This window comes from Brugia malayi, assembly GCF_000002995.4.
Source record: "Brugia malayi strain FR3 genome assembly, contig: Bm_v4_Chr3_scaffold_001, whole genome shotgun sequence".
NCBI classification, from domain to species: Eukaryota; Metazoa; Nematoda; class Chromadorea; order Rhabditida; family Onchocercidae; genus Brugia; species Brugia malayi.
This window is the reverse complement of record NW_025062477.1, coordinates 5,807,837-5,833,032: the sequence shown is the minus strand read 5'-3', so window position 1 is coordinate 5,833,032 and position 25,196 is coordinate 5,807,837. Positions and strand designations below refer to the sequence as shown.

The 25,196-nt window shown below is 29.2% G+C and overlaps 4 protein-coding genes across 4 annotated transcripts; 3 read left to right on the top strand and 1 right to left on the bottom strand.

Moving 5' to 3' along the window:
- Positions 1-591: 591 nt before the first annotated feature.
- Positions 592-11,252, top strand: Bma-rbg-2 (Uncharacterized protein; the record flags this gene model as incomplete). Its single annotated transcript, XM_043080105.1, has 26 exons — positions 592-694; positions 1,460-1,563; positions 1,686-1,794; positions 2,074-2,198; positions 2,307-2,467; positions 2,693-2,825; positions 3,183-3,356; positions 3,554-3,694; positions 3,861-4,094; positions 4,255-4,440; positions 4,745-4,894; positions 4,965-5,042; positions 5,414-5,605; positions 6,011-6,207; positions 6,513-6,632; positions 6,709-6,823; positions 7,065-7,222; positions 7,363-7,444; positions 7,646-7,837; positions 8,062-8,292; positions 8,601-8,768; positions 9,093-9,268; positions 9,698-9,791; positions 10,132-10,389; positions 10,585-10,775; positions 11,075-11,252. The coding sequence occupies 26 exons, from the start codon at positions 592-594 to the stop codon at positions 11,250-11,252; spliced, it is 4,050 nt and encodes a 1,349-aa protein (XP_042936039.1).
- A 5,680-nt stretch (positions 11,253-16,932) lies between these two features.
- Positions 16,933-20,025, top strand: Bma-yop-1 (TB2/DP1, HVA22 family protein; the record flags this gene model as incomplete). The annotated part of the gene is made up of 5 exons (XM_001895197.2): positions 16,933-17,065; positions 17,511-17,604; positions 18,256-18,394; positions 19,229-19,379; positions 19,985-20,025. 5 exons carry the CDS (start codon positions 16,933-16,935, stop codon positions 20,023-20,025), a joined length of 558 nt encoding a protein of 185 aa, XP_001895232.1.
- Positions 20,026-21,409: 1,384 nt separating this feature from the next.
- Bm3946 (Bucentaur or craniofacial development family protein) lies at positions 21,410-23,099 on the bottom strand (the record flags this gene model as incomplete). The annotated part of the gene is made up of 6 exons (XM_043080104.1): positions 21,410-21,538; positions 21,729-21,849; positions 21,922-21,987; positions 22,229-22,339; positions 22,405-22,527; positions 22,942-23,099. 6 exons carry the CDS (start codon positions 23,097-23,099, stop codon positions 21,410-21,412), a joined length of 708 nt encoding a protein of 235 aa, XP_042936038.1.
- A 1,258-nt stretch (positions 23,100-24,357) lies between these two features.
- Bm2553 (microsomal signal peptidase 12 kDa subunit, putative) lies at positions 24,358-25,188 on the top strand (the record flags this gene model as incomplete). Its single annotated transcript, XM_001895195.2, has 3 exons — positions 24,358-24,453; positions 24,785-24,937; positions 25,117-25,188. The coding sequence occupies 3 exons, from the start codon at positions 24,358-24,360 to the stop codon at positions 25,186-25,188; spliced, it is 321 nt and encodes a 106-aa protein (XP_001895230.1).
- Positions 25,189-25,196: the final 8 nt, after the last annotated feature.

Below are 25,196 nucleotides of genomic sequence, written 5' to 3'. Positions count from 1 at the left end.
GTATCCACGTGTATGTGTATGTGTACTGGAATTATTCCGAATGAATGTATTTTAGTTTGTGCTTAGTTTGTGTTACAGCAAACATTTTTTATTCAATAGAAATACGTCTGATGCAATTCGAAACATCTACATAATTAGCATATTTTAAAAATGTAACATTCATGTTACAGTATGTATTGCAATCATTTTGTTTACTTGTTCACTTTTCATACGCTTTATTTGCACCGAAATCGATTAATAATAAGGCTAAATCGAAATTTAGAATGCAAAAGAATGGTTTGAGATGTTTTATTAAAATAATTAATTAATTGAAAGAAATGTATGCCATAGACAAAAACAATTTCTGTGAATTTTCCAATATCATTCAGATATTCACAGGGAAATTTAAATAATTATTTTGAATGGATACAAAAAAGGACATATATTAAAAACATCAGAAATGAATTAATAATGAGGATAACTAAATTTATGTTTGGAAAAGTTGACTTCGGTCAGACGACTTACGTGCGAGAAGCCCTAATTGCACACGAATAAATTATGAAAATAAATTAAATGTTAGTTTATGAAAAGCTTTCAGTTTTCAGACATAAAATGAGTAAAGATCTAAAAGAGATATATGCACTTACAGAACAACAACTTCTGTTAATTCAACGCTATTTTATGTCCGATACATCTGATTATGTCATTAAAAGCGGTATGCAAATTATTTTATTCGTATGTAAAGTTTTTTATCTACTTTTACTAATGAGTGTTTATTTTATGTATAAAATATAAGATATTTGATGCATTCTTCGTCATAAATCATATACAGCGTTGCTATATTATGAAGAATTTTAGAATCAAATATTGCCTTTAAACCACTTTCACAAATCGATCTAAAAAAGTGAAATTGTTGAAATTTATCACGTTGGACTTTTTAACTAGTATGTAAGGTCTGACTGAAATTTAATTTTCATCCAATATATGCGCAGTGTAGAGCATATATTGGGTGAAGATTTAATTTTATTTGCACAGAGCTTTTTTCATCTGTTTGCAGAATATGAAATATGTGGATTTGTACAAAACTTTTTCTCTGAAATGAATATTCGAACAATGCATATTTGAAAAAAAAAAAAAAAGAAAAATATTTCTCTGTTTTACATCTTTTTTTTTTGCTGGTATTTATAAAAAAAAAGTTCATTTTTATCACGCTTTTCCAGTTTAAGTGTCTGCCTCCTAAAATGTACTGTATAACTAGAGTAAATGAATTTTGCTTTTTTGAGGAATTTTGTTTAACAAGTAGACATTCAAGTAAACAATTGTGAATGGTAACATATTTTTTGTGATTATTTTGCAAGCAAAAATTAATTTTTTGAAATGAAGGAGTAATAGTTTTTACAATAGCCAATTGCTGAAAATTATGTTGGCATGAAGAAATGACGCTATTTTTGCTTTAATAACAGAAATTTTGCTTCTTTAGCTATCGAAGAATGGATAAGTGACGATGAAAATGATTCCAATGCTGGGATAGATACTGAGGATGAAGCCGGAATTGCTGATTGGACGGATTTCGGTTCATTTGATGTGATTCTTTTATACTAATTTATTCATCACAGTTCCTGAAATGGATTCTGAATTTTATCTAGCAAAATTATTCCCTAAACATGATGTCTTTTTTTATTTCACTACTTGTGCTACAATTTAAGGTTGACACTGACGATCCACGCCCTGCCCTCATCCGAAAGGAAAGTAAAGATTTCAAAAAAACTGCCAAAAATTCTAAGTGGTTACAAGGATCGTTGATTTCAGCCGTAGGTGAGTGTAAAGATAAGAGAAAAATATCGTCAGAAATTATTTATATTTTTTAATTAATTAGGAAGTTTTTGTAATTCTCAAAAAACTATTCTTTACTTGTCACGATTGAAAATTAGTGTGATTTTTCTGCTTTCACATCTCTGAAGAAGTTGTTTTTGGTTAGACTTCGATCAGAATAATTATTAGATTTATTTCTTCATCCCTCCGCCATGATTTTGGAAAAGAACTTAGTATTCTCAGCTATTAGTTATTACTGGTTTTAACTACATTTAATTGCAGGAAATATGGATTTACTAGTTTTTGCTCATGCGCAAAAGGTTGTTTCAATTGAAAAAAATCCTTCAGACAATACATTTCAAATAATTGCTCAGTTTAACACGGTTGATTCATCGTGGTCTCCTCCGGTATATTAATTTAAGCTTTGTATACTTTAACTTAGACTGGATGCAATCAACTTCCATGAATTCGAAGTTTCCAGTGAATGCAAATTTTTTTTTTTTTTTTTTTTTAAGGCTTATATTCGTTGTTTATGTGTTTTACCCCTGAGTTGTACAAGAAAAACGGAAACATCATTGTATGATTGGTCGGCAATTGTTGTTGGAATGAGCAATGGATATGTCCGTTTTTTTACAGAAAAAGGCTTACTGCTACGCTCGGATTACGTATCAGATAGGTAATTATTTAGCATTTATACATAAGATGAATATGAAAATTATAGAAGAAATCTATGGCTGATGAACAATAACCTGTATTCTTGAACGGAAAAAAATTGTAGATATTTTTGGACTTGAACATTTCAGGAGTAGTAAATATTTCTTTGAATACTGCAGTGAAATGAATTTAAGGAATTTATGTGCCGACTTATTTCTCCATCTTCATATAAGCTGTCGATTTACAGCCCCATCGAAGAAATTCGTCTTGGGAGATCGGTGATGGCTGGAAATCAGGAATTAGCGATATTGTCGCAAACTGATTTGACATGTATTGAAGGTCTTTCACTATATGCAGCATTAAAGGCAGCGAAAAATCAAGTATGGTTTCAAATTTTTTTGTAGCTGTTTTTATTTTTTAGTAAGACGCGGTTTCTTTTCTGCTTATATGTCATTAGTTTTATTCTTCGTTAGGTCATTTAGTAGATAACTTTGTAGCATTTTATTTGCGCAGGGCAGCCCATCTCATCGGTATCCTCGTTATTAATTTTCTTGAGATTTATTCATGTAATTTGGTATCACTTGTTTGTTGATTGTCTTTGGTTATTCGCCATTTAATTAATGATACTAAAGGAAAGGATACAGTTTTTAAATGAATGTGTTTCTGATACAGTTTTCAAATGAATCTATTTCTGATGTTGGATAAAGACTTAACAAATCAATTTTCCTTTCTTTTAGCTTGCCTGCGGTGAGATGGACGTCGGGAAAGTAGCAGCTCATGCAAAGTTAAACGTTGAAAAATTGAAGTTTGAATCTGGAATAAATGTGGTCGATTTCGGTATTTCGGGTCCTTTGAAAGCAACTTGGTTTGATCTTCACAGTGCCGCAACACTTTCGCCTCAGGGTTACAAGGTAGAGACTGAAACATGTTGAACTTATTTTGCATTTGTCGGCAGTGGCGTAATTTTGGATATTTTCTAATAATTTATTTAGTTCGCTAAAATTTTTTGAAATTGCTTCTTTGAAATTCTATTAATTTAATATAATAATTGATGCCTAATGTTAAGTGTCAGGTGCTTGATTTATTTTAGTGATCTTGAGACTTTCAGGCTAAAATAGAACGCTCATCACTTCCGGTTTATTCGACGTATGTTTTTGTTGGCCGATCACCCTATGTGGGTTTTGGATGGCATACACCAGGCGCTTCGCAAAATGTTTTAAGTGATGCTTTATATGCTCTTGGAAATCAGGTATATAAAATTTCAATTTTTTCTGGTGAATGGAAAATGAAGGAATCAAAAACTGAAGAGACTTTTTATGGAACAGTCTTTTTTGTTTTCTTTTTCTTTTTTATTTTTTGCTACTATACAGTTTTGAACTGAAGACATTGAACTTTGGAAAAAAGCATATTTTAAGCTTACATCGTCTGTTGCATCGAGCATACCATCGTTTGGCATACGTTCATTTCTGGGTATAGGCACATCCCGGAAAGATCGTCAACCGATTGTCGAAATTAAACCCAGTGCGGTGATACCAATGCGCTCATCAATTGTTGATGGCAAGCGTGAAGGTGAACGCATATATATGGCACCAGGAAAGTATAAACTTGCTGCAGTTACGGATTCGTTAGCTCGTGTAGCCTTAATTGATGTTAGTGATGTCGCTTATCATTCAACTCTTCATAAAAGTGTTTAATTTACAAAAATTGCTCTTAATCATTTTACCGAATTATTTCCATAAATTGTAAAAGGAATTTATGTGTGGAAGTGAATAGATCACAGAAATGTAAGGATTTGTGAACGATTTATAGATTAGGACTCGTCATATGGTACGGATGTGGAAGGGATATCGTGATGCACGTTGTGCTTGGTTGGAAGGTATGTCCACATTAGACCGGAAGAAAAGTAGATATGAACTTGAAGTACAACCGTCGACGACTTTATTCCTGGTAATATTTGCACCACGGCGTGGTTTGCTTGAAGCATGGAGCATGCAGGTATTGTTCAGTTTGCAAATTTTTGATGATTTTTTTCATTCTGTAAGAAATCTCACGAGATATATTTTTTAGGAAAGGCAAAATTTATCTCTCAAACCTGTCTTTATTATAGCTTGATTGGATTTATGACTTTATTTCAAATCGAGATAGATTACTAATTTGACTTTTTGATTTTTCCTTTACCGATTTATTTCAGGAAACTTTTATGTATCTGATGTAGTAATTTCGTCCTTTATTTTCGGCTAAAGTAATATGTTAAATTGCATCTGTTGTTTTTTTTCCAACTTTTTTCAAAAAAATTCAGAATGGAAGGCGAGTTTTTGCATCTACAGTGGATCGACATGGCCGATTAATTGGTATACCTCGGCTCAGCGACCATTTATTAGGTTTCGATGAACGGGCTTCATCACATTTGCCCTCCGTTTTTTTTCTATCGTCGAATGGAATGATTTATGTAAGACATATTTGACACATAACTTATTTTAATGCAATTAAATTTAAAATGCAATACCATATATTTTAAGCATCTGCGGATTCCCTTTCATCGTGCTTTATCAGACGAAACTGATTCTGCTATTCATGATTCAAGCATTATCAAAGAGGTTAGTACATACTGTAAATCTGTTTCCAAGCATACTGTTATTTCATGAAGATGAAGGTATGCTATTTTAATTTACCTTTTTTTTTTTTTTTTTTAACTGCTATCTCAATCGCCGGTGTGGAAGATGACTGAAATTGAAAAGTTGACTTGAAACGACTGAAGTTGAAATGACGGGAACTGAAAAGTTAAAAACTGGACAAACATAATTTCCATCTCCTCTATTAGATGAGGAATGAAGATTGAACTATGATTAAATCTTGGCAACTCTGATAAGATTTATTGGTATCTGAAAAAATGACGCGAAAGCATGAAAAAACAGGAGAAATCTCGAAAAGATTGAAAATCCTGATATGCGATGCAGATGAATTTCAGATTAATCAAATGATGAAAGATGGCATTGTGGAAGATTTTTCAACTTGGTTGCAGTTTTTCCGAGCCCTAAAGACTACTTCTGCAATGAGAGAAAGTATTGATATTCTATGCCGAGATTGTGACGTCGACTGTTACAAACTTGGCCTTATTATGGCTTCCGTTTTACAACATGTGGAGAGTTATCATGCTGTGGTTTGGATTTTGCACTATTTATAACTTTAATGTTTTATTCTTTTCTATTTTTAGATGTTTGCTTTATTTTGATCATCATTTGTCGTTTTTCTTACAATTTAACAAATAGCTTCCATTTTTCAGCTTTTTTTTTTTTTTTTTTTTTTTTTAAAGGAAATACGTTTTTTATGTAAAGCTTTGAATTTTTTAAAAGTTTTATAATCTAATTTCTTTTTTTTTTTTTTCACATATGTAATTAAAAATTTTGAAAATTTTGATTCTTCAGAGACTTTCCTTGTTTCTATCTATCGTATATTTTATCGTATATTTATGGATAATAACTGCTAGAAAATTAGTAACGACTAGAATTGTTAGCTTTATTTAATAAATTTATTTAATAGAATTGTTAGCATTTTTTATTTTCAGAAGAAATCTCCGGATAGTGATAATTTGGTGACTTATGCTGCTGCAGTTTCACAGTTGCTTGATGTTTATATATATTTGCTTAAAATAGACAATGAAGAGCCGAACACGACCAGTGAAGAATGTGAAAATTTTGATATTGCTGAAATGCTCTTCATTGATAAAGAAATGCTGAATTTATGTCTGCAGCGAATTTCCGAGTATGTTTACACTAAGTCTGTGTTATTGTAGAACTTACAAAAAAATAACTGTTAAATTTTATAACTGTTAAAATTTTATAGAATTATGACTAACAGCTTTATTTCTTCGTTGGATATAATGATTCTCTATGTTCTGATTAATTGACTTGACCACTGAAATGATCAATGATTTCAGTTTTCTAAAAAGAATTAAATATTATCCTTTTTTACTTAACAATCAGGTTGCAAGATAGATTTCCATATATTATATTTTACAAGAAGTATAGCAAATATTATATGGATAACTGTAATTAAATTTCCTTCAGGTACCGTACTGAGAATGATTCTACAAAAGAAAGAAACCTCACATTTGCTGCATTCATATCACATTTTGATTTGAATCAAACAAGTATGGCATCATCAAATCAAAAAAGATTGAAAAACAAGTAGTTTTTTTGCATCGATCATTTGAAACCGATTGAATAAATTTATTAAAAGTGATAGATGATGGATCAGTTTCAGATTGGTCAAGAAAACTGTTGCATTCGGCGATCTTCTTTTTAATGGTGTATTGACGGGACGTTGTACAATTCAGCACTTTGTAAACCATATAATACCACTACTTGGCTTATCAGAAGTAAGTTCTCATTGCATATGAGGTGAATAATCTTTGTGTTTTTTTAAATTACTCTTCATTGATAATCGTTATAATTAAAATACTTCCGAAATAACATAATGATCCCATGAATTTTTCCACCGCTCATCTGTATTAATCAAGCATGATAGGATTATGCGACAATGTAATTTGATCATTAGATGTTAAAACATAGCACTTTTTTAGTTTTCCTACTAATCAAATGGTAATGTGTGTACTTCAGGAGGATTTTGCGGATGCATTTTGTGCGTATTGGCTGAATCCATGTGATGATTTCGTTCATCATTTACCACGTGTTCTAATTCTCTGTAAGCATTTACCTAAATTTGATTCTTATGGACGTTCTTGGTTAAACAAAGTGGAACGAAATATTCTTAACAGGTTCTCATTTTTTATTTTTTGGATTATCATTTTCTCAATCAGGTTTGTTACAATTTATTCGCAGAATGATAATATATCACTATTATGAGCAGTGTATAAAAGTAATTTTTCATTGGTAAATTTTTACATAATATTTTCAGCCAAGAACTTGGTGCAGCTTTGACATTATGTTTGGTTGCACGAGCAGTCGCACACACTCAAAAGCACGTATCATCAAACGAAGTTAGTGTTTTGTGCTCTATATTTATAAATAAAAATATGTGTAGAACTGGTTGAAAATCGATTAGGAAACGATTTGACGGGAATAATTTAATACAAAAGTGAGAAAAAAAAAAAGGAAAAAGTATGGAACAAATTATGTATGGAAGAAAACATGCTACCATGAATTTTACATGTTATTTAATAATAAATCTGATATTTTAGATGAGCACTAACAGTGAATTGAATGACGAATCATATCATGAGGATTGGGATAAGGTGGAATTAACGTTGGAATGGTGGGATCTGCTTTTAAGACATTTGCACTGCATGATTATTCTTAAAGCATTACCTGGTAACTTACCAATCTGTCTTTCTGATTTAATTAATGGTGGTCCAGCTTATTATAGAGAACAGGTATTTCGTTTTAATCTTTAAAAATTCATTAAAGAAATATAAAAATTTTTCAAAATTAAAATTCTAATTTGCTGTGTTGTTTAATGATAATTTGGATCGGTGATGAAAAAGACGTGTCTAACAGGTGGGTAATTAGTAGAGGAAAAAAAAAAGAATCCGTGTATGAAACAGTTCCTAGATTATGACTTTTTTTTTGCAAACTCTAATTGATTTTAAAATTCCAGATTGGTAGCTGGTCAGCAGGATTCAACTTAGATCCGGAACATCTTTATGATATTTTTGATAATCCGACGGTAGTAAATTCTAAAGTAAAGTGGGAAGTTACAATTGCTGAATTGCGTAAATTGTTTCCAATAAGTCTTTCACCTGAACTTGTCGTATCTGATTGCGCTTGGGAATGTGTTGGTGCATGGAGGCGCCAAAAGGAGAAGAATGAAGCTTACAAATTGTTAGAAGTATGAATTCTCTATATAGCTTTGTTATGTATTTCCTTTTCTATCATCTCTTTTTCTTTTTTTCCTTTTGAGTAGATTACAAAACAACAAATGCATTTTTGTTTTAATTTTTTTTTTTTAACCTTAATGTAGATATTTTGTTTTCATAACTATATCTTGCTTTACTTAACCGTTATCTTTCTATACTTCTCATTACTTTTTTCTTATTCTGTTCAGTTATATTAGCGACTATATGTATATGCTTACTAATTCTGTTGATAAAATCAAGTAATATTTTTATATTTTCCTTATGTGTTTGTTCTTTTCAGAAAGCGATGAAATTTGTTGAACTTTTGGGTGAAAAAGGTGTATTGCAACACGGTATCTGTTTTATGTTATGGGATACATTTCTTCGTCATCCTTTTCGATATATTTACGACTTTCTAAATCGGAAATCGTCGAGGTTCAAAAAATTGGAAGATTGCCGAATAGATCTGGCAAGTATTTATTTGTAAAAGTTTCTGAATTTTTAAAGTATGTTTAAAAACCGTAGCTAAGCAACATAAGTTTTGGGAAACGCATATATGAATAGTTATGAAGTCAGCAAAAACATAACATGTGTGACATATCATGTTCTTTTGATATACTGTCTTTGACTCCGAAAAAATGATCTTCCCATCTTTGAATTTCTTTGTGCGTGTTAGACTCTGTCATACTGACTGTAAAATTTAACTTTTTATCTATCTACTTCTTTTCTTTTTTCTTCATGTAATTAAATTGCATAAAAAGTTCTTTGAAAAAATAAATGTGTTGCGTTTCAGGAGCATTTTCCTTACTGCTGTACAAAGATTTTGCGATTGTTGCGAAATTCTGTAAAATTTGCAGAAGCATTGGATGCAAATGAGGATTCATCAAGTGCTTCGACAGTCTATAATTTATTTGAAGATTTTATTGAGGCAGTGTTTGAATTTCAGCGGCGTAAACAAACAAAACCAAAGTATGCTGCTATGAATTTGCGTAATTATACGTAATTCAATTATCTACTGAGTAAATGAATTGCTAATGCGTTTTCTGAAATTGTTGCTAGGTAAATAGTTCAAATATAAACTTTCAGAAGAAGGATGAAAAGCCTTGATGTCATTCATTTTTTGGTATATTGGATTTTTCGGTTCTAGAATTTTTGCTATCTAGTCATAGGGATTTATAATCTGCCAATAGATATTTGTTGCATTAAGCTAATTTTAAGTACAAATAAATAGAACATGTTTAACATGATACGATGAACACCCCACAAATTTATCCACATGTGCAAATTTCGTCCTTTTGGAATGCAGGTGTGTCATTCTGAATAGAAAAAGAACATTTATACAATTTGAAATATCAAAGATATTATTTTCAGACATTTCGCTGTTTATACATTTTTCAGAAAACCGTTAAGTCTCATGGCTGGACTTCAAAAACCGGTGAATTATCCGCTCGTTTGTCATCATCATGATCTTGCTATGGTGATCGAGTTGCAGGTATATTTACTTATATAGTTTTATAATGAGTGATAACACAGTTGAAGAGTTCAACGTTAAGAGTTTTACTTGTTTTATTACAATTATTTAGTTGTAGCACTTGAGTAAAATAAGAGCAGAACACAGAGGATGTATAATTTTGGGTAAGTAAATTCTTCTTTTTTTTTTAGTATTTTTAGAATTTTTCTAAAGTGAAAGATCTTCAAAACATTCTGATTTTTGATATCATTAATTCAGTAAAATATTTCTCCTAATACATCGAAATAATTTGATTTAATCAGTGATAAAGGAGATAATTGTTAGTCGCTGAACTTGAAGTTTCAATCTATAAAATCTGCAGGTTACTCTGGAAGAATGGCCTCCAGGACCAAAATATTTGTTCGATTCAATTAGTGAACGGGCATTTTTTGAATCATTTTATGCTCATCCATTAATTCCAATGGAGAGTGTTACAGAGAGTATTAGAGAAAAGAGAATGGAATTCTTAAAGAAATGTGTCTCGCACAATGGTTCACCAGAATTTACCCGTCACTTACGTTTTCATGTTTATGACTTAGCTAATGATTGGACGCTTAGTGCTGACGAAATCAAGAGCAAGGTATAGTTTCGAGCTTTGGAAATGTTTTAAGTAAGAGAAAATCCAAAAGTGTTGAAGCATGATTATTAATTTATGTCAGTTTTACAAGTTTTCCGAAGCGAACTCAGAAAACTTGCTGTCTTTTAATGAAATCTTTTAATGAAAATTCCTTTGAGATAAAATCACTGCAAGATTTTCAGATTTCCATCATTTCAGGAAGTTATTGCTTTATTTCAAAAAGGCCTTGATAGTGAAGCAAAAGATGTCTTAAGAGTTATGGAAAATATGGAACTTCTGCCTTATGAGCTTTTCGACGTAGCTGTTGCGCGTGTTCGGAAATGGTTTGATACAAATGAAAAGGAAGATCTTATGATGCGTGGTTTAAGAATGTCATGTATGGATAATCGGTAAATGGATTCATTAAAACAGATAATTTAATCTTAATTGTAAGATATTTTTAATAGTTATTGTACTTGCTATCAAAGAGTGATTGAAAATTTCAGTTTCTTTATTGTGTTCAATGGAGCACAGATTCGCGAAGATATCGTATATGTTAAAGCAGATCTTGAAAACTTGAGTTTATATTGAGATGAGGATCAAATAGGCACCTTTTGTCATGCTACGAATTGAAGAGCTCTTCAACTGATTTAATATATCCAAGCCGAAGCTTTGAAATTCAAATTTGTTTTTGAAAATTTTTTTTTAGGATGATGAAATATATCCGTGAATCAAAAATGGAAGTTGTTCTGGTGCCGCCGGATGATATTAAGCAGCTAATGCTCCAAGTAAGAATATGTTTAGATCGTGTGCAGTTGAGTGATCAAGCAGTTAAAACTGATTGCCTTGCTCGTGATTTCGAAAAACTTATAACAATGATTCAGTAGCTATTTTTGTTCTTTATTTGCACAGATGTCATTTATTATGCTGCTATTTTATTTGTTACGAAAAAAACCGGATGAATATGATTTAAACTTAAAGATGTTTTTATAACCGATTCTGAATATTTCTGAAATTCGTTTATTCTTGTCATAAGCACTTCTGTGGAATTTATCAAAAAAAGAAAAAATCTTACTTTTTTTTTTTGCAGGTTTTATATCTCATATGAAAATAGCTTGATCCGTTTAGATTTTCGAAAAATTTTCGAATTTTCATCCCAAAATTTGTAACCTTTTTAAATTTATCATAATGCATAGATTAGTGCGACATTGACCTTTAGATAAATGAGTGCTGAAAAATGTGCATGATACATTTTAATGTATTGCTCAGTTGTTGGGCAATCACAATAATGAGTCTGAATATGAAGAGAATAAAAATTTGAGGTATTTTGGTTTTTATTTTAAATTCCATTAAATGATTGTTATTTCTGGATTTTGTTTATTCATCAGGATGATTTACTGAATTTTTAAATCTCTTTTCTAAAATTTGATTTTTGTTGCATTGTAAAACCCAAGCACTTGATCTGTGATTTACTATTTTTACTATTTCTACGGGTCCTTTTTTTGTACTGAACTGCTAGGAAATTATCGTTATTTTCTGAAAATTGTAAATATTTGAATAATTTTGCTATTATAAGCATTGAACGGAATGAACATTATAAGTGAATTAAAGAACTTACAGTTAACGAAATAAAATGAAATTTTCGACCATCATAGACATTACGATTTCTAATTTAGGTTTTAGTGAAAAAAAAATATTTTGACACAAACGCATCCATGCATACAATATCTGTATTCTTGGCTCTCCGAATCAGCCTTCACATCTGCAAAAATTCTAAATTTTTGATTAGAGTGATTATTATTTACTTAATATAATTTTGATATTTGCTTGATTTGGTACATATTTTGGTTTCATTCATCAAAATGTTATTTTCATATATTTAATATATTATGCAAATGTAACGTTTTGAGATCAGTGATTCATCTTATTTCCCCATTTGCATAGTTTTATGTTTTGAAAGAACATCTGATTAAATATTCTTTCTGTACTTTGCGCATATATTTATAGATAGAAGTCGTTTATATTTACATATATAAAGAATGGTGTTGAGCATTATTCATTTGGTTATAACGTATTTTTATTTCTTCATTGTTTTTAAATTTTTAAATATTTCAAAAATTTTCAGGACTTTCAGGAATGTGCTACCATAATCTGTTAGTTTATTACCTATTGATTGTTAGTCTGATTCCAAAAGTTTGATAATAGTGTCCCTAATACAACAATAACTGATATTTATTTCTAATTCTGAATCAAACGACTAATGATATGATTGTTAGAATTAAATCCTAAAATCATTTAATATTTAGCAAAATACGATATTAAATGAATCGATCATTTCTTATTCCCAACTTCTTATTTAAAAAATTTTGCAAAATTCATCTCTGTATTGTTCCATTTTATCCAAAGATTATAGATCATTTTTATGTTGAATTGATAGGAATCCTCATGTTTGATTCCTTCTTTATTAGTCAATAATTGCAATGCTAGTTTATCTCTTTTGAACTTTTTATTATAAGGAAAAGAGAGAGAAAGAGAGCGAAAGGGAGGGAGAAAGAGAAAAAAGGAGGGGTGAACTCATTATATGTGTATGTGACCTTTATGTGACAGTAATTACATTGGTGTCTGAGGTGAAGAGAAGGTGATGTTGAAAGGTTTTGCAGAATAGGATGAAGAATTAGAGGTACTTTACTGAATGGTTAGTATATGAGTGCTTATCATCAAATGAAATGAGGAAAATGATTTTGGATGACGAAGATTTTAATCTAATTAGATGTTTTAAATTGTTTCATTATTTCTTTGAGAAAAAAATCAGTAACCTTTTTTTTTTTTATGTACGATAAATTTTTGTGCAAAAAACAAACGAAGTAGAAATCATTTCATTCATTCATTATTCGTATGTCAATTATGTGTGTGTAACTGTTTGTTTGAATAGAATTTTAAAATTTCATTATCTATAAGTATTTTCTGTATAAATCCAAGTTTAATTCTTCGTTTCATTTCTTTCTTATTAATTCACACAAATAAGCATAGATAATTCGCTAAGTGATTTTATTGATTACCAGCAAAGGTCATCATTTCCAATCGATTTTTTTTGTCACAAAAATCATAGATCAGTCATATCTGTTGCAATTCTGTTTACTTTATTACACGCTGTTCCTCTGACAAATCCATCTTCTCTTTTAAATCTTTAATTTTCCACTCTTTTCTGAATTTTTTTTTTTTTTTTTTGCTTGAACGTATTGTTTATTCCATATTGTTATTTCTCATCGATTTTATGTTGATTTCGATATTTCTTTCAAGTATCTTCCATTCATCGACAATTTTTTTTAAATAAAATGTGTTAAAGATTGATTTTGTTTCATTTCATTGTATATAAAATGAAACATTCATTTATTCATTCATTTTACTTATATCTTATACACATATTGAGATGTGATTGTATATGTCCGTTCGTTTGTCTGTCTCTGTCTGTTTGTGCAAAATGAATTAAAATAGTTTTTGTTACATAATGTTCATTGTTGATAAGATAACACTTACGTTGAGTTATAGCTTTGTTCATTTTTTAGCTAGCTTGATTATTAGTTGGATCAATTTAAATTTATGTATGTGCATATGTGTGTGTGTATGTGTATGTGTATGTGTTTGTGAATTACAAAATATTAGTGTTAAAGTTGATAGGAATGCTGAACTGCTAGCTAGTTATAAGCAGTATATAGTTGATGAATGAAAGGAAGAGCACTGATGGCAGGCATCTCTTTATTTATTTTTCGATCCATTTTAAACAGCTGCCTGAAATAAAATGAAGTATTTCATTTCATTTTATTTTATTTGATTTCAAGCTTCTTTCAATATTTTCCAATGAAGTTATGCTATATGATAGTATATATTTGTCTTTTTCTTGTATATATTGTAGAATTATTGTTTTTTTTTTTAATAAATTATGATGGGTTTTATCATTGTGTCCTCATCTTTTTTTTCTTTGATTCATTTCAATTTTATTTTATTACTGTATAATTGTGTGTGTACAAATATTAATTATATTTACATTCTTCTTATCTCTTTTTCTTCTCTTTCTCTCTCTTTCCCTCTCTCTTTTTGATAAAAAAATTGTTTTATTTCTAATATTTGTTGAAAAACCAAAAAAAAAAAAAGAAAAAAAATTTTTTTTTCTTTTTTGGTACGAAATAGGAATTTTCTTTTTTAAGATTTATTTTGATTTAAAATGTAAAAGTTATGAAATGAATTTAGATTTAAGAATGTGATTAGTTACTTTTTAATAGAATTTGAAGTAAGTTTCCAAAAAGGAAAAATCTTTCATGGGGAAAAGGTTATGTTTTTAGATTTTTTAAAGTTAATCTTAAATTTTTAAAAATGACAACAATAAACAAATAATAAAATAAGGTGTATACATGGAAATTTGAATAAAATATGTAATACTGAAAGCGAAATTTAAGTAATTTTGTAATACTTAAATATAATTCCATTATTATAACATCTTCTGTACAGTTCTATATTCAATCGTTCTTATCGTTTTCATTAATATTTATAAATAATTTTTTGAACCTATCAAAATGTATGAAGTATAGTATATGGGATTTGAAAATATTTCAGTTGTTATATTTGAAATACTTTTTTTTCCTTCATTAGCATAATTCATCGCTTACTGAATGGCATGTAATTATTATGAATAGCTTAAAAGACGATGAAATTTGGTAGGAAGAGAAGACGAAGTATTGTATTTTTAAACTTTTCTCTGTCACTTTTTTTTCTTTCTTTTTTTCTCGTTTTTCCTCATGTTTCATCATTTGCTGTTATCTTTTTCATCATTATTTCTTGTCTAACTTCATCGTTAATCAGACATATTGTATCATATCGTTTTGTTAAAATTTAAAATTATCATTTAATGTAACGAGTTATTTTATTGCATTCAACTAATTATATCGATAATTTTAAATCTTCTAATTAAGAATTATTTATAGTTCTTTTTTCCTTCTTTTTTTCTTTTGTTTTTTCTATAAAACTTAGATATTATATTAGCTTTTCATTTATTATGCACTTTTTTAAGGGGAAAATTTTTATTCGTTTTTATGATTGTTTTTGAATGAAATGTATAAAAAGTTATTTATGAATGATTTTTAGCTATTGATAAATTATTAAACAATGGTTTATCTCTATGCAAATTGATAGTTATTGTAGTATAGTCTCATTTTCCTTTTACGAAATAGGAAGAGAGAGACAATAATAAAGAAAGCTGAAGAAATTACTCGTAAATCTGTCTGGCTAAAAAAATTGAATCGTTTTCTTCTTTTCTTTTCTTCTTTTTTTTCTAAATTTCAGATAGTTATTGAGGAAAAAGGAAGTTTTTCTACATTTTATTTTACTTTTTTTTTTTTTTATAAAATCATGTGTTAACTTTTTTTATTCTTCCTTTTTGCGACAATACGGATAGTGCCTACACATCCCTTCCATTTCCGTTTTTCAACTCATAAACAAAAGTAAGCTATCAAATATATAGGTAAATTAAATTTGAGTATTACTTAAGTTGAGATATTACGGGAGTAGTTTAAGTTGGAGTGTTTCAAGTATCTAAGTTAAGTATACATTATCTATTTGTTTTTTTCCGACATGTATTCCATCATCATTCTACTGTTATCTTTTTCTTTTTTTCCAACTTTTTCTTTCTCATTATAGTTTATATATCTTTTCATCATTTTTGGTTTTTTAAAGTCGTTTTTAACTAAAAGATTTACAATTTCTAATAATTATGGTTAAGAATAATGATTAATTTATTATTAAAAAGAATATTGAAAAGTTTAAAGTTTCCAATGTTATGCCTAATTTTAAAATTAGCCTCATAATCAACTCTGTGTATGTGCGCTTTTATCGGTGTTTGATTAACAAATTTTAACAAAATTGCTTGGTAAATTCAGAAGAACATTTCAGTATCATAGATCAATTTCAGTTGTTATACATGTTTTATAAGTCATTTAGTTGATAATAAGATACCATACAATTCTTATTGTCACTTATAAACTTATTATCGGTATATTTTGAATTCTTTTTATAAGCTATGAAAAAAGTATGTTATTTGATAAGTTATTATCACTAACTGTTAATCATTTGTAACAAATAATATCCACAATAAGCATGTGGATGATTAATTACGAGCCGATGAATTGTACGTTTCCTAAGCTATTTCTTAATTAGTTTCTTACATTATGTAAACAATAGTTTGCTTAGCATTTAATTAATTTTTTCTAATAACTTCTATGTTTAATTCTTTCTTAAAATATTTATTAAATATTTGCAAAAATTTTTTATAAATAAATGTATATATAATATTAATTATGTTCAATTAAATAGTGGTTAACTGTATTAATTGCTTAACTGCGTCTATCGCAGCATATTTTTTCTTTGATAATGACTCAAATTATGTATTTTTTTATAATTTAACATTGATAGTATATGCCATTTATTATTGCCTATTGTTATTTTGCTTTTTTTTCTTAATAAATAAACTTTATAACTTTTTTTTTTCAGAATAACTGTATTGTAAAGTGAACGAAAATGCCGCTTCCACCTGCGGTCGATAAATTATTACAAGATGTGGATAAAAAATTGCATGAGGACAATGCTGTGACGAATTTGTTGGCGCAAATTGAAGCAAAAGCAGGAATTAAGCGATTACATCTTGTACTTGGTTAGTTTATATATATTCTTGTACTTGGTTAGTTTTAGTTAAAAGTGCTTATAAGGAAAATTTTATTGTTGTCTTGATGATATTTTGTTGATGATTTATTATTTAAAATGTTGTCGAGAAGGAAACACATTAAATGCTTAAATAATAAAGTTTATTTTGTATTAAAATAATCATTATATGACTAAAATCTTTTTTCTTTCTTCCATTATTTCGTTTACCAGTGATAAGTTTCATTTCCAAATTCAGTGTCTGAGAATTCTCTATATTTTTTTAATTTATATTAAAAATTTTAATTTTTATGTCATAATTCTTATCTGATTACGATAATCTCAAAAAATGCTCCCAACTTCTTTTTTTTAGAAACTGATTAAGATTAACCTTGTGCTATATATGTTAACACGATATTTATCAAACAAAAAAAAAAAAAAAGAAGAAATTTCTTTAGGTTTTGTCGGAATTCATGCTCTGTATTTGATATTTGGAGCTTTTGCTGAACTTTTGTGCAATATTATTGGCTTTGTCTATCCGACATATATCTCGTAAGTGTATCTCCGTGCTTTCATTTCTTATTATAAATGAATAAGACAATAATGATGTTTAGAATTTGTGAAATGACTGCTAGGCAAGCTGACTTATTCAAATAACTTTGCTAAGAGGATTATTTTAACAAATCAGTTTATACTATTAGTCATTTCATATACTAATACAATGATACATATGCTAACTGCTATTAGTGTAACAAATCTTCTATTATTTGACACTATTGGATGTAGCCTTTACACTAACTGACGTAAAACGATAGAATATTTGTTGTCAAATATTCCAGTTTAATCACTTTTAATTTAGATTATCCGTAATTCTGATCGTTTAGTTTTCTACATCCAACGATATTCTTTTTGTCCTTTTTGCCTTGTTTAAAATTAAATTTATTGCATTTGCTTATTTTTTGAGGGAAAAAGAGAGGGAGAAAGAAAGAAATATAAGCGGAACTGCTTGTAGGCTAATTTGTAAAATAATTTTGGGATTGCTTATGTGGAATAGAATTATATAGTTTGAAGAAAGTGAACAACTAAGTTTTATCAAATATCGGTTTAAATATCGGATGATATTGAGCTTTTTTATTTTGTAAAGTGTATGTAAAGCGAGAAATTGAGGTAGCTATAGTGTCATCAACAAATTGATTTTTTTAGAATCAGATCAATCGAAGCTTATCATAAGGATGACGGCGCACAATGGCTGACCTATTGGGTTCTCTTTGCATTGTTCAGCATCGTAGAACACTTTTCGGAAACGTTCGTAGTATATTTCCCGATCTATTGGCTTCTCAAGGTATATTTTTTATTCCAATTTTTAAAAACTGTTTTCTGTTACTGATTTCTTATATAAAAATCGTTTTTTCTTTGGTTTTGCTGTGTGGAAATTAGATATTTGAGTGATATTAGATAGGAGATGTATTTTAAAAAAATTTAAAAATATGAAAGTGACTATTAAGATATTTAACTGATAAAAAGCTGGTGTTACCAACCATTAAGTTATTTGACATTTTTAAAGATTCTAGACTTGTTGTGCTTATGATATCAAAATAGTATTAGATTAATTCGAGATAACTATTTGACTTTTTATGCATTTCTAAAATGATGTTAGGTTAATTCATGTTCGTTACATTAGGTTTTAAAATATAGAAGCTGTCTGTTTGATTTGGCACATGGTAATAATCCTAATATAATATATTGTTAGGTTATCCTTTGTTTAACATCTGAGACATCATGAAAAGTACCGATTTAGAAAAATATGCATAACGACTAAAGTTCTATCCCGTATGTAATTAATCATTTGCCACAGCTTGTTCTGCACTTAATTACTTTTGTTAGAGTAAATTTCTTGTTTTATTTAGGGAAAAAACATGCGTTTTTAGAAAAATTGTTTTTTGTCAAATTTTACTTTTATTACAATGCTGTGATGTTTGGAAGTGCAATGAAAAGATTTGTAATGGAACTATTTCCATTTGATAGCTGATTCGCTTTATAGATTGAGTATATGTTAATTTATATCTTTTAGTACTTCAGTTTCTTCTTTTTCAAGAGATTGAAAAGATTTTTTCTCAGGTTTTTTTATTTTGTTTTCAAAAAAATTTAAATAAAGCAAAATTTTCTTTAATTATAGTGCGTCTTCATGTTATATTTGTATTTGCCAATGACAAGAGGTGCGCAGAAAGTTTACTATCGCTTCATACAGTCATTTATGCAAAAACATCAATCAGCTATTGAGAAACAAATGGGTCGTATGACTGAAAATTTGACAAATAAACTTGATGGTTTGCTCTTTCTTTTTCATTTAATAATACTATCATTCTTCTTTCTTTAATTGAAAGGATGAGAGATAAATTAGTGTTTTTGAATTATTTGAACAAGATTTTAAATTACTTTCTCCCAAAAAAGATTTTGAAAAATATTGGAAATAAGGCAAATTAGCTATGGGATTTTGCAATATTCTATATCAGCAATTGTAGTTGTAGTAACAGTTACTTCAATGACCATTCCGCTAACGGTTTTAAAGAGTGTGCCAGCTGTTATTTCACCAATTATTCTGCCCATAATTTGGGTTACTTTAATGACTGATAAAACTTTACTAATAATTTGAATGCAGAATAAGTCATTTCTTCAAGCACATTATTCTTCAAAGAGTATATGCATTTAGCAATAATGGATGTATGAAGCAGATATATTTATCAGATAGTGTTCAAAGATTTTACAGTAGAAAAAGATTGATCTGAAAATTCAAGCAGATTTTTTATTTTGCAATTTAGACTGGAAAATGTTTGCAGTAGAGATATGAACAAAAAGAAAGTGTAAATTTTAGAATAATCAGAGATACCTATATCAATGTGAAAAATTTAAGAAATAATTCTCATTTTTTCAGCAGTGCGTCAAGAATTTGAGACACATGTGAAACCGAACTGAAACTGAAGTGAAATTGGACATGTAATGTGCAGTCATTTGATTACTATGGAATGTTTAGCATTGAGAAAAAAAAAAAGAGAGAAAAGTTGAAGGAATTGGTAGACAAATAGTTTGATCTAATTAGTCACGAAAATATGTAAAACTTTTATGGAAAGCCTTGCTTTGTATGTACTTTATCAAAACTGAAAATGAGAGAAATTCTCTTCACTCAGCAAATTTTTGTGCTCTTTTCTCATTCCTTTTTGCTTTTTCGGTCTGTCCTCCATTCATCCTTTTATAAAGCACAACTTCCGCCTGTCAGAACTCCGTATTTTTTTTCTCTTTATTTTAATTCTTTCTTCTCTACGCCTGTCCTCTTTCCAACGCATTTTCATGCTAGAATTATAAATGCATATGCCGCCTCCTAAGCATGACACCTTACTTCTTGTAAAATGTTTATTGTGTTGCTCCTCAATAAAATTCACCAAAGTATATTTGTAGTTTTTGTTTTCGTTAAAAATATAATGAAAACTGAAGCCCTTTTGTTTACCGCTTATCAGTATTTTTTTTTTGTTATCTCTTGATCTTTTCAGCCTTTCAACTATGATATTACGCGCACTTTAAAGAGAAACTCAACGTTCTTATTCACTGAAAAAAAAAAAAAAACGATGATCATTATATTTCCGACCTAGCGTAGAATTTTATTTTAATTACGGGTATTTAAATAAAAAATTAAAATATGTAAAATACTTTAATTTTATTTCGATGACAGGTATTTCTCGCAAAGGGAATGATCGATAAATATGAAATTCGGTAGATTAATTTATAGTACATCATTCGGATGCGCTTTAGAAAAAAAGTAAAGGTATTAATAGGCTTTCAAAAAAGAGGAAAAAGATTTCTAAATGGAGATAAAATGAAAGAACAATGCATAAATCAGCTTTATTGATACATATTTAAATGAATAAAAATCAAAAAAAATTTTTGAAAGATTTGAAAATTAAATTTTTATGAGTAATATAAGTGTCACGCAGTGATGGACAGCAATCATATTTGGCCTCATAATATTCACAAATTAGTGGCTAATGTTAGGCCTAAGCATAGAATTGCCAGGTAAATCTAAGTAATGCAATCTATGACAAGTTTTCATTAGCAGTAAAATCAAGAACAATTTATGAAGTCGTTCTCTCTTGATTTATAACTTCGAGTCGTTTTATTATACCATAAACAATGAAATGATCCAAGTTTCCTGATGAGTGACCATTTACGACGCAACCAGCTAAACAGATCAACTCGAAAGGATCATCGCTGCCACAGAAATCGTGAAGACTGATTGCTTTCCTCGCTCATGAGATCACAAAAACCTGTGAAGAAAACTAAAGCCAATAATATATGGTAGAGCAGATTATTTCTTCTCACGAGCAGCATTACGAGCATCACGTTCCATTTCAAACTGCCGATAATCTGTTCGAGATAAAAATTCCACACGATCAACGTAACCCTGTTTTCCTCTATTATGACTGGTTAATTCTTCCTGTAATTTTTAATTTTTGCAGTGAATTTCAAATTCATACCTTCCTTCATGAACGCAGTACACCCTTCTAAGATTCTCATCATTCTGAGACGAATTTCACTCAAAAAAAAAAATAATAATAACAATTGGAACATTAGCCTAGAATGCAACCAAGAGTATTGTTAAACAAAAACAATAATAATGCAGATACCTGAATTCCTGTTTCATTTTTGAAAGCTCTCCAATCTTGCGCTGTTTTTTCAAGCACACTCACTTTTGATTTCTTCGACAAGGCACTGATTGCGCTTGTTAATCCATCCGAAGCTTTTCTCCTAAATGTTTGGTAATAATCAGCGTTAACTTTTCAAAATCTTGCCTACCTCATTTCATTCGTAAGCACTAACTTTTCACATTGTAATGGTCCGGACAGCTTCTCCTCCGTTTTACAAAGTTCTGGTTTATTTTTCAATCTGAAATAAAAAAATAAAATAAGAGCCGTGATCAAATTATGAATGCGATCTGAAAACTGACAGATCAATAAGACACAACAAAAAGACCTACATTAATTACTGTATACTTCCAGTGCCACAATATCCCATCAACCAAAGCACTAGCCTTTCAAAACAATATGACTCATTTCCAACTAATCACTAGTTTAGCTACTTCATTTACCAAGAATTGATTAACTATAAATCTCGAAATGGAACTTACGAAACATTTCCCTTGTCCAGTACGCCATCAAAAATATTGTCAACCGTTTCTGCAGCTAATTTCGGAATTTCACATATCTTCATCGGTACTCGTTCACTATCAGCAGTTGAACTAAATTTTAAACACATAGAATATGAAAATAAAGAAATCGTTTCCAAGTCACATAAAAATCTTACGTAGGTAAAGTTTCATTAGTTGACGGTTTTGGTATAGCATCGTTTCCTCCGATGAATTCTTCAAACAATAATTTTAACCTTCGCGCTCGCTCATCTTCCGTTTCCTCTGATTTATTCATTTCTCTTCAAATGATAAATTAAAAAAAAACGTTTTCAAAAGAGTCAAATTTGGCTATTTGACTTACTTTTGGCATAAATTCCGAAAGTAAACTTCACACCTATTTGCTGTAATAAAGTTAACAGCAAAAAAGGAAAATAGCAGATGAAAGACATCTAGAAAGAAAGCATAGTGAAATCATTAAAAATCATATATGTCATCTATCATGCAAGAAGTTTTGAAATTAAAGAGACAAAGCTCCAACAAAAGATCAAACAATGACTTATATCTTCTTATAACTACTCCACTAAATTCGTAAATTTCGGAATCTATAAACTTCATTTCCATAAAAAAAAGAAGCCAAATTATCGGAGATCATTACTTATCAGCCAAGAAATCACTCAAAACATCAAAATTTAATTAAAATTATAACTGCTTACTTTAATTCTTGTAATGCTAACATTGCATTGCTGTTCACTGTAACACCATCACCGCCAGTACTTCCACCACTTTCATTCTGTTCATTATCGTCGGGATCGGATGGTACATATTCTTCGTCATCTTCCGAATCACTTTCTTCTTCATTGTTACCAGACATTAGTCTATTAATCTTTTGAAAAATATAACTAAACCACAAGTTTTTTTTTTAGAAAGAAAAAAGTAAGTCGTATGAAAGTACAATCTTTTTATTACAATTTTTTTCATGATTTAGAGACAATCAAATTTTTAAGAGAAAGAAAAGAAGCACAAAACCAAACATCAATAAATGAAATATATAAAAATTAATCTTTATTGTATTGTAACAATAAGTGAAATATAAAAAACAACAATAAATGGGATATAAAAATTAATGAGCAACGACGTACGAACACGTTTCACGTAAGCGTATTGCTCCAAACAATTATCGAACGATGAACGGGAATAGTGCGAATTTTACAAAAGTCAAACTTCGGACTTCTGTGTGTTCTTTTAAAGGTTTACACATTACGTATTTGGTTTATATCTTGCATTGATCAATTAAGTAGGCTTGAAGTTAAAATTCGAATGGTATGACTTTGTTTACGTAAGAATATCATATGTCGTTTCGTGTCAAATATCATTTTATTATGTTAGAATTTGTATTAAGATTTATGAAAATTTAAAATTTCTTATTAAAATTTTACGTAATCGTAAGCTTTATTGCAATGTTTGGTGAAATTTTCGCAGCAAAATGATATTTGACATTTTGCTTGCAATAATTTATTAGCAATAGGCGATCCACTTAACTTGGATCTTCATTATTTATGTAGTTAATAACGGTGTTTTTTTCTTTCTCCAAGAATAATTTTCAAAAAACTTTGGTGCGGATTCATTTCAAAAATAAATAACTTTTTTTTCGTTTCAATATCAAATATGAAAGAAAGGAAGTGAATTTAGGGGTTTGATTATTGAAAATCCACTTAGATGTATTTAGATGTGAGATATCTTTATAAATATCGTACGGAATCAGTTGTAGTTTTTCACACTTTTCCTCTTTCTCTCTCTCCGTTTCCCTCCCTTTCTCCTTCTGCAATATTTTCTTTTATTGTTATTATTTTGTATTTTTTGGAATGCTATACTTAACAGTTGCTTATTTTTCTTGTGTTATTTTTTGTTACATCGCGTATTGTTCTCAGATGCTTAACTAAAACATTCTCCGTTAATGACGATGATGATGACAGTGGTGATTTCAATTTTGTATCTTTCTTATGATTAAACGATTTTTGAAGTTTGAGAAAACCGTTTGATTTGTTTTCTTTCTTTGTCTTCAATTTTTATACTATGCCGTATGCAAATATGGCAAAAAATGGGTCATATAAATTTAAGGTAGTGGAAAAATGGATGGGCTAATACAAATGTTACCGCCATCGTTAAGAAAATTTTCCACATATATTGATTTTGTTGGACAGCGAAGAGCGGAACGAATTTTTCAGGTAATATACTCATTAATCGTTTTATTTAATAGATGAATTTTATAGTTTCTCATAGTTCAGGAGAAATCCAGTGGAATTTTTTATCTCGGTACTTATATGAGATATGGTTTGAAGAATTGGATACCATTCATGCTATCAAAACGGATTAAAGTTTTTATGATAAGGAATTATTCCGTTGGAATTATTTGAAAATATATTTAATTATTGCATAATTATAATCATGTTTAACTTTCAAATACATAAATTGTAGATTCCATCGCTAAAATCTCTGAATTTTTATCCTTGGCAACTATAAATTCTATGAAATTTTATTTTAAATTACCATTTATAGTTGATATTAGTGTTAACGGCTGTGATTGGATATGGTATTGGCTATGTTACGGAGCAACTATCATACGCCATCTATACATTATGCTGTGGCTTTATTATATCATGTATTCTTGTTATACCACCATGGCCATATTTGAGACGTAATCCAATACATGTAAGTGCTATCTTTCTATCATTTATATCCACAGCATATAATGACCGAACTTTTGTACTTCAGATTTTTTCGTAATTCATGAAAATTTTCGACATAAATTGTTCTCTTAGATATTTCATTGCTTACTTTAGCGATTACTTTAAGTTTTCTATTTCTAATTTCGATCTACCAATTTACAGTGGCAACCCGTTCAAACAGTTACACCATCGTCTGCAAATGCTTCATCGAAAGAAAAAAAGAAAACAAAATAAATGGAATA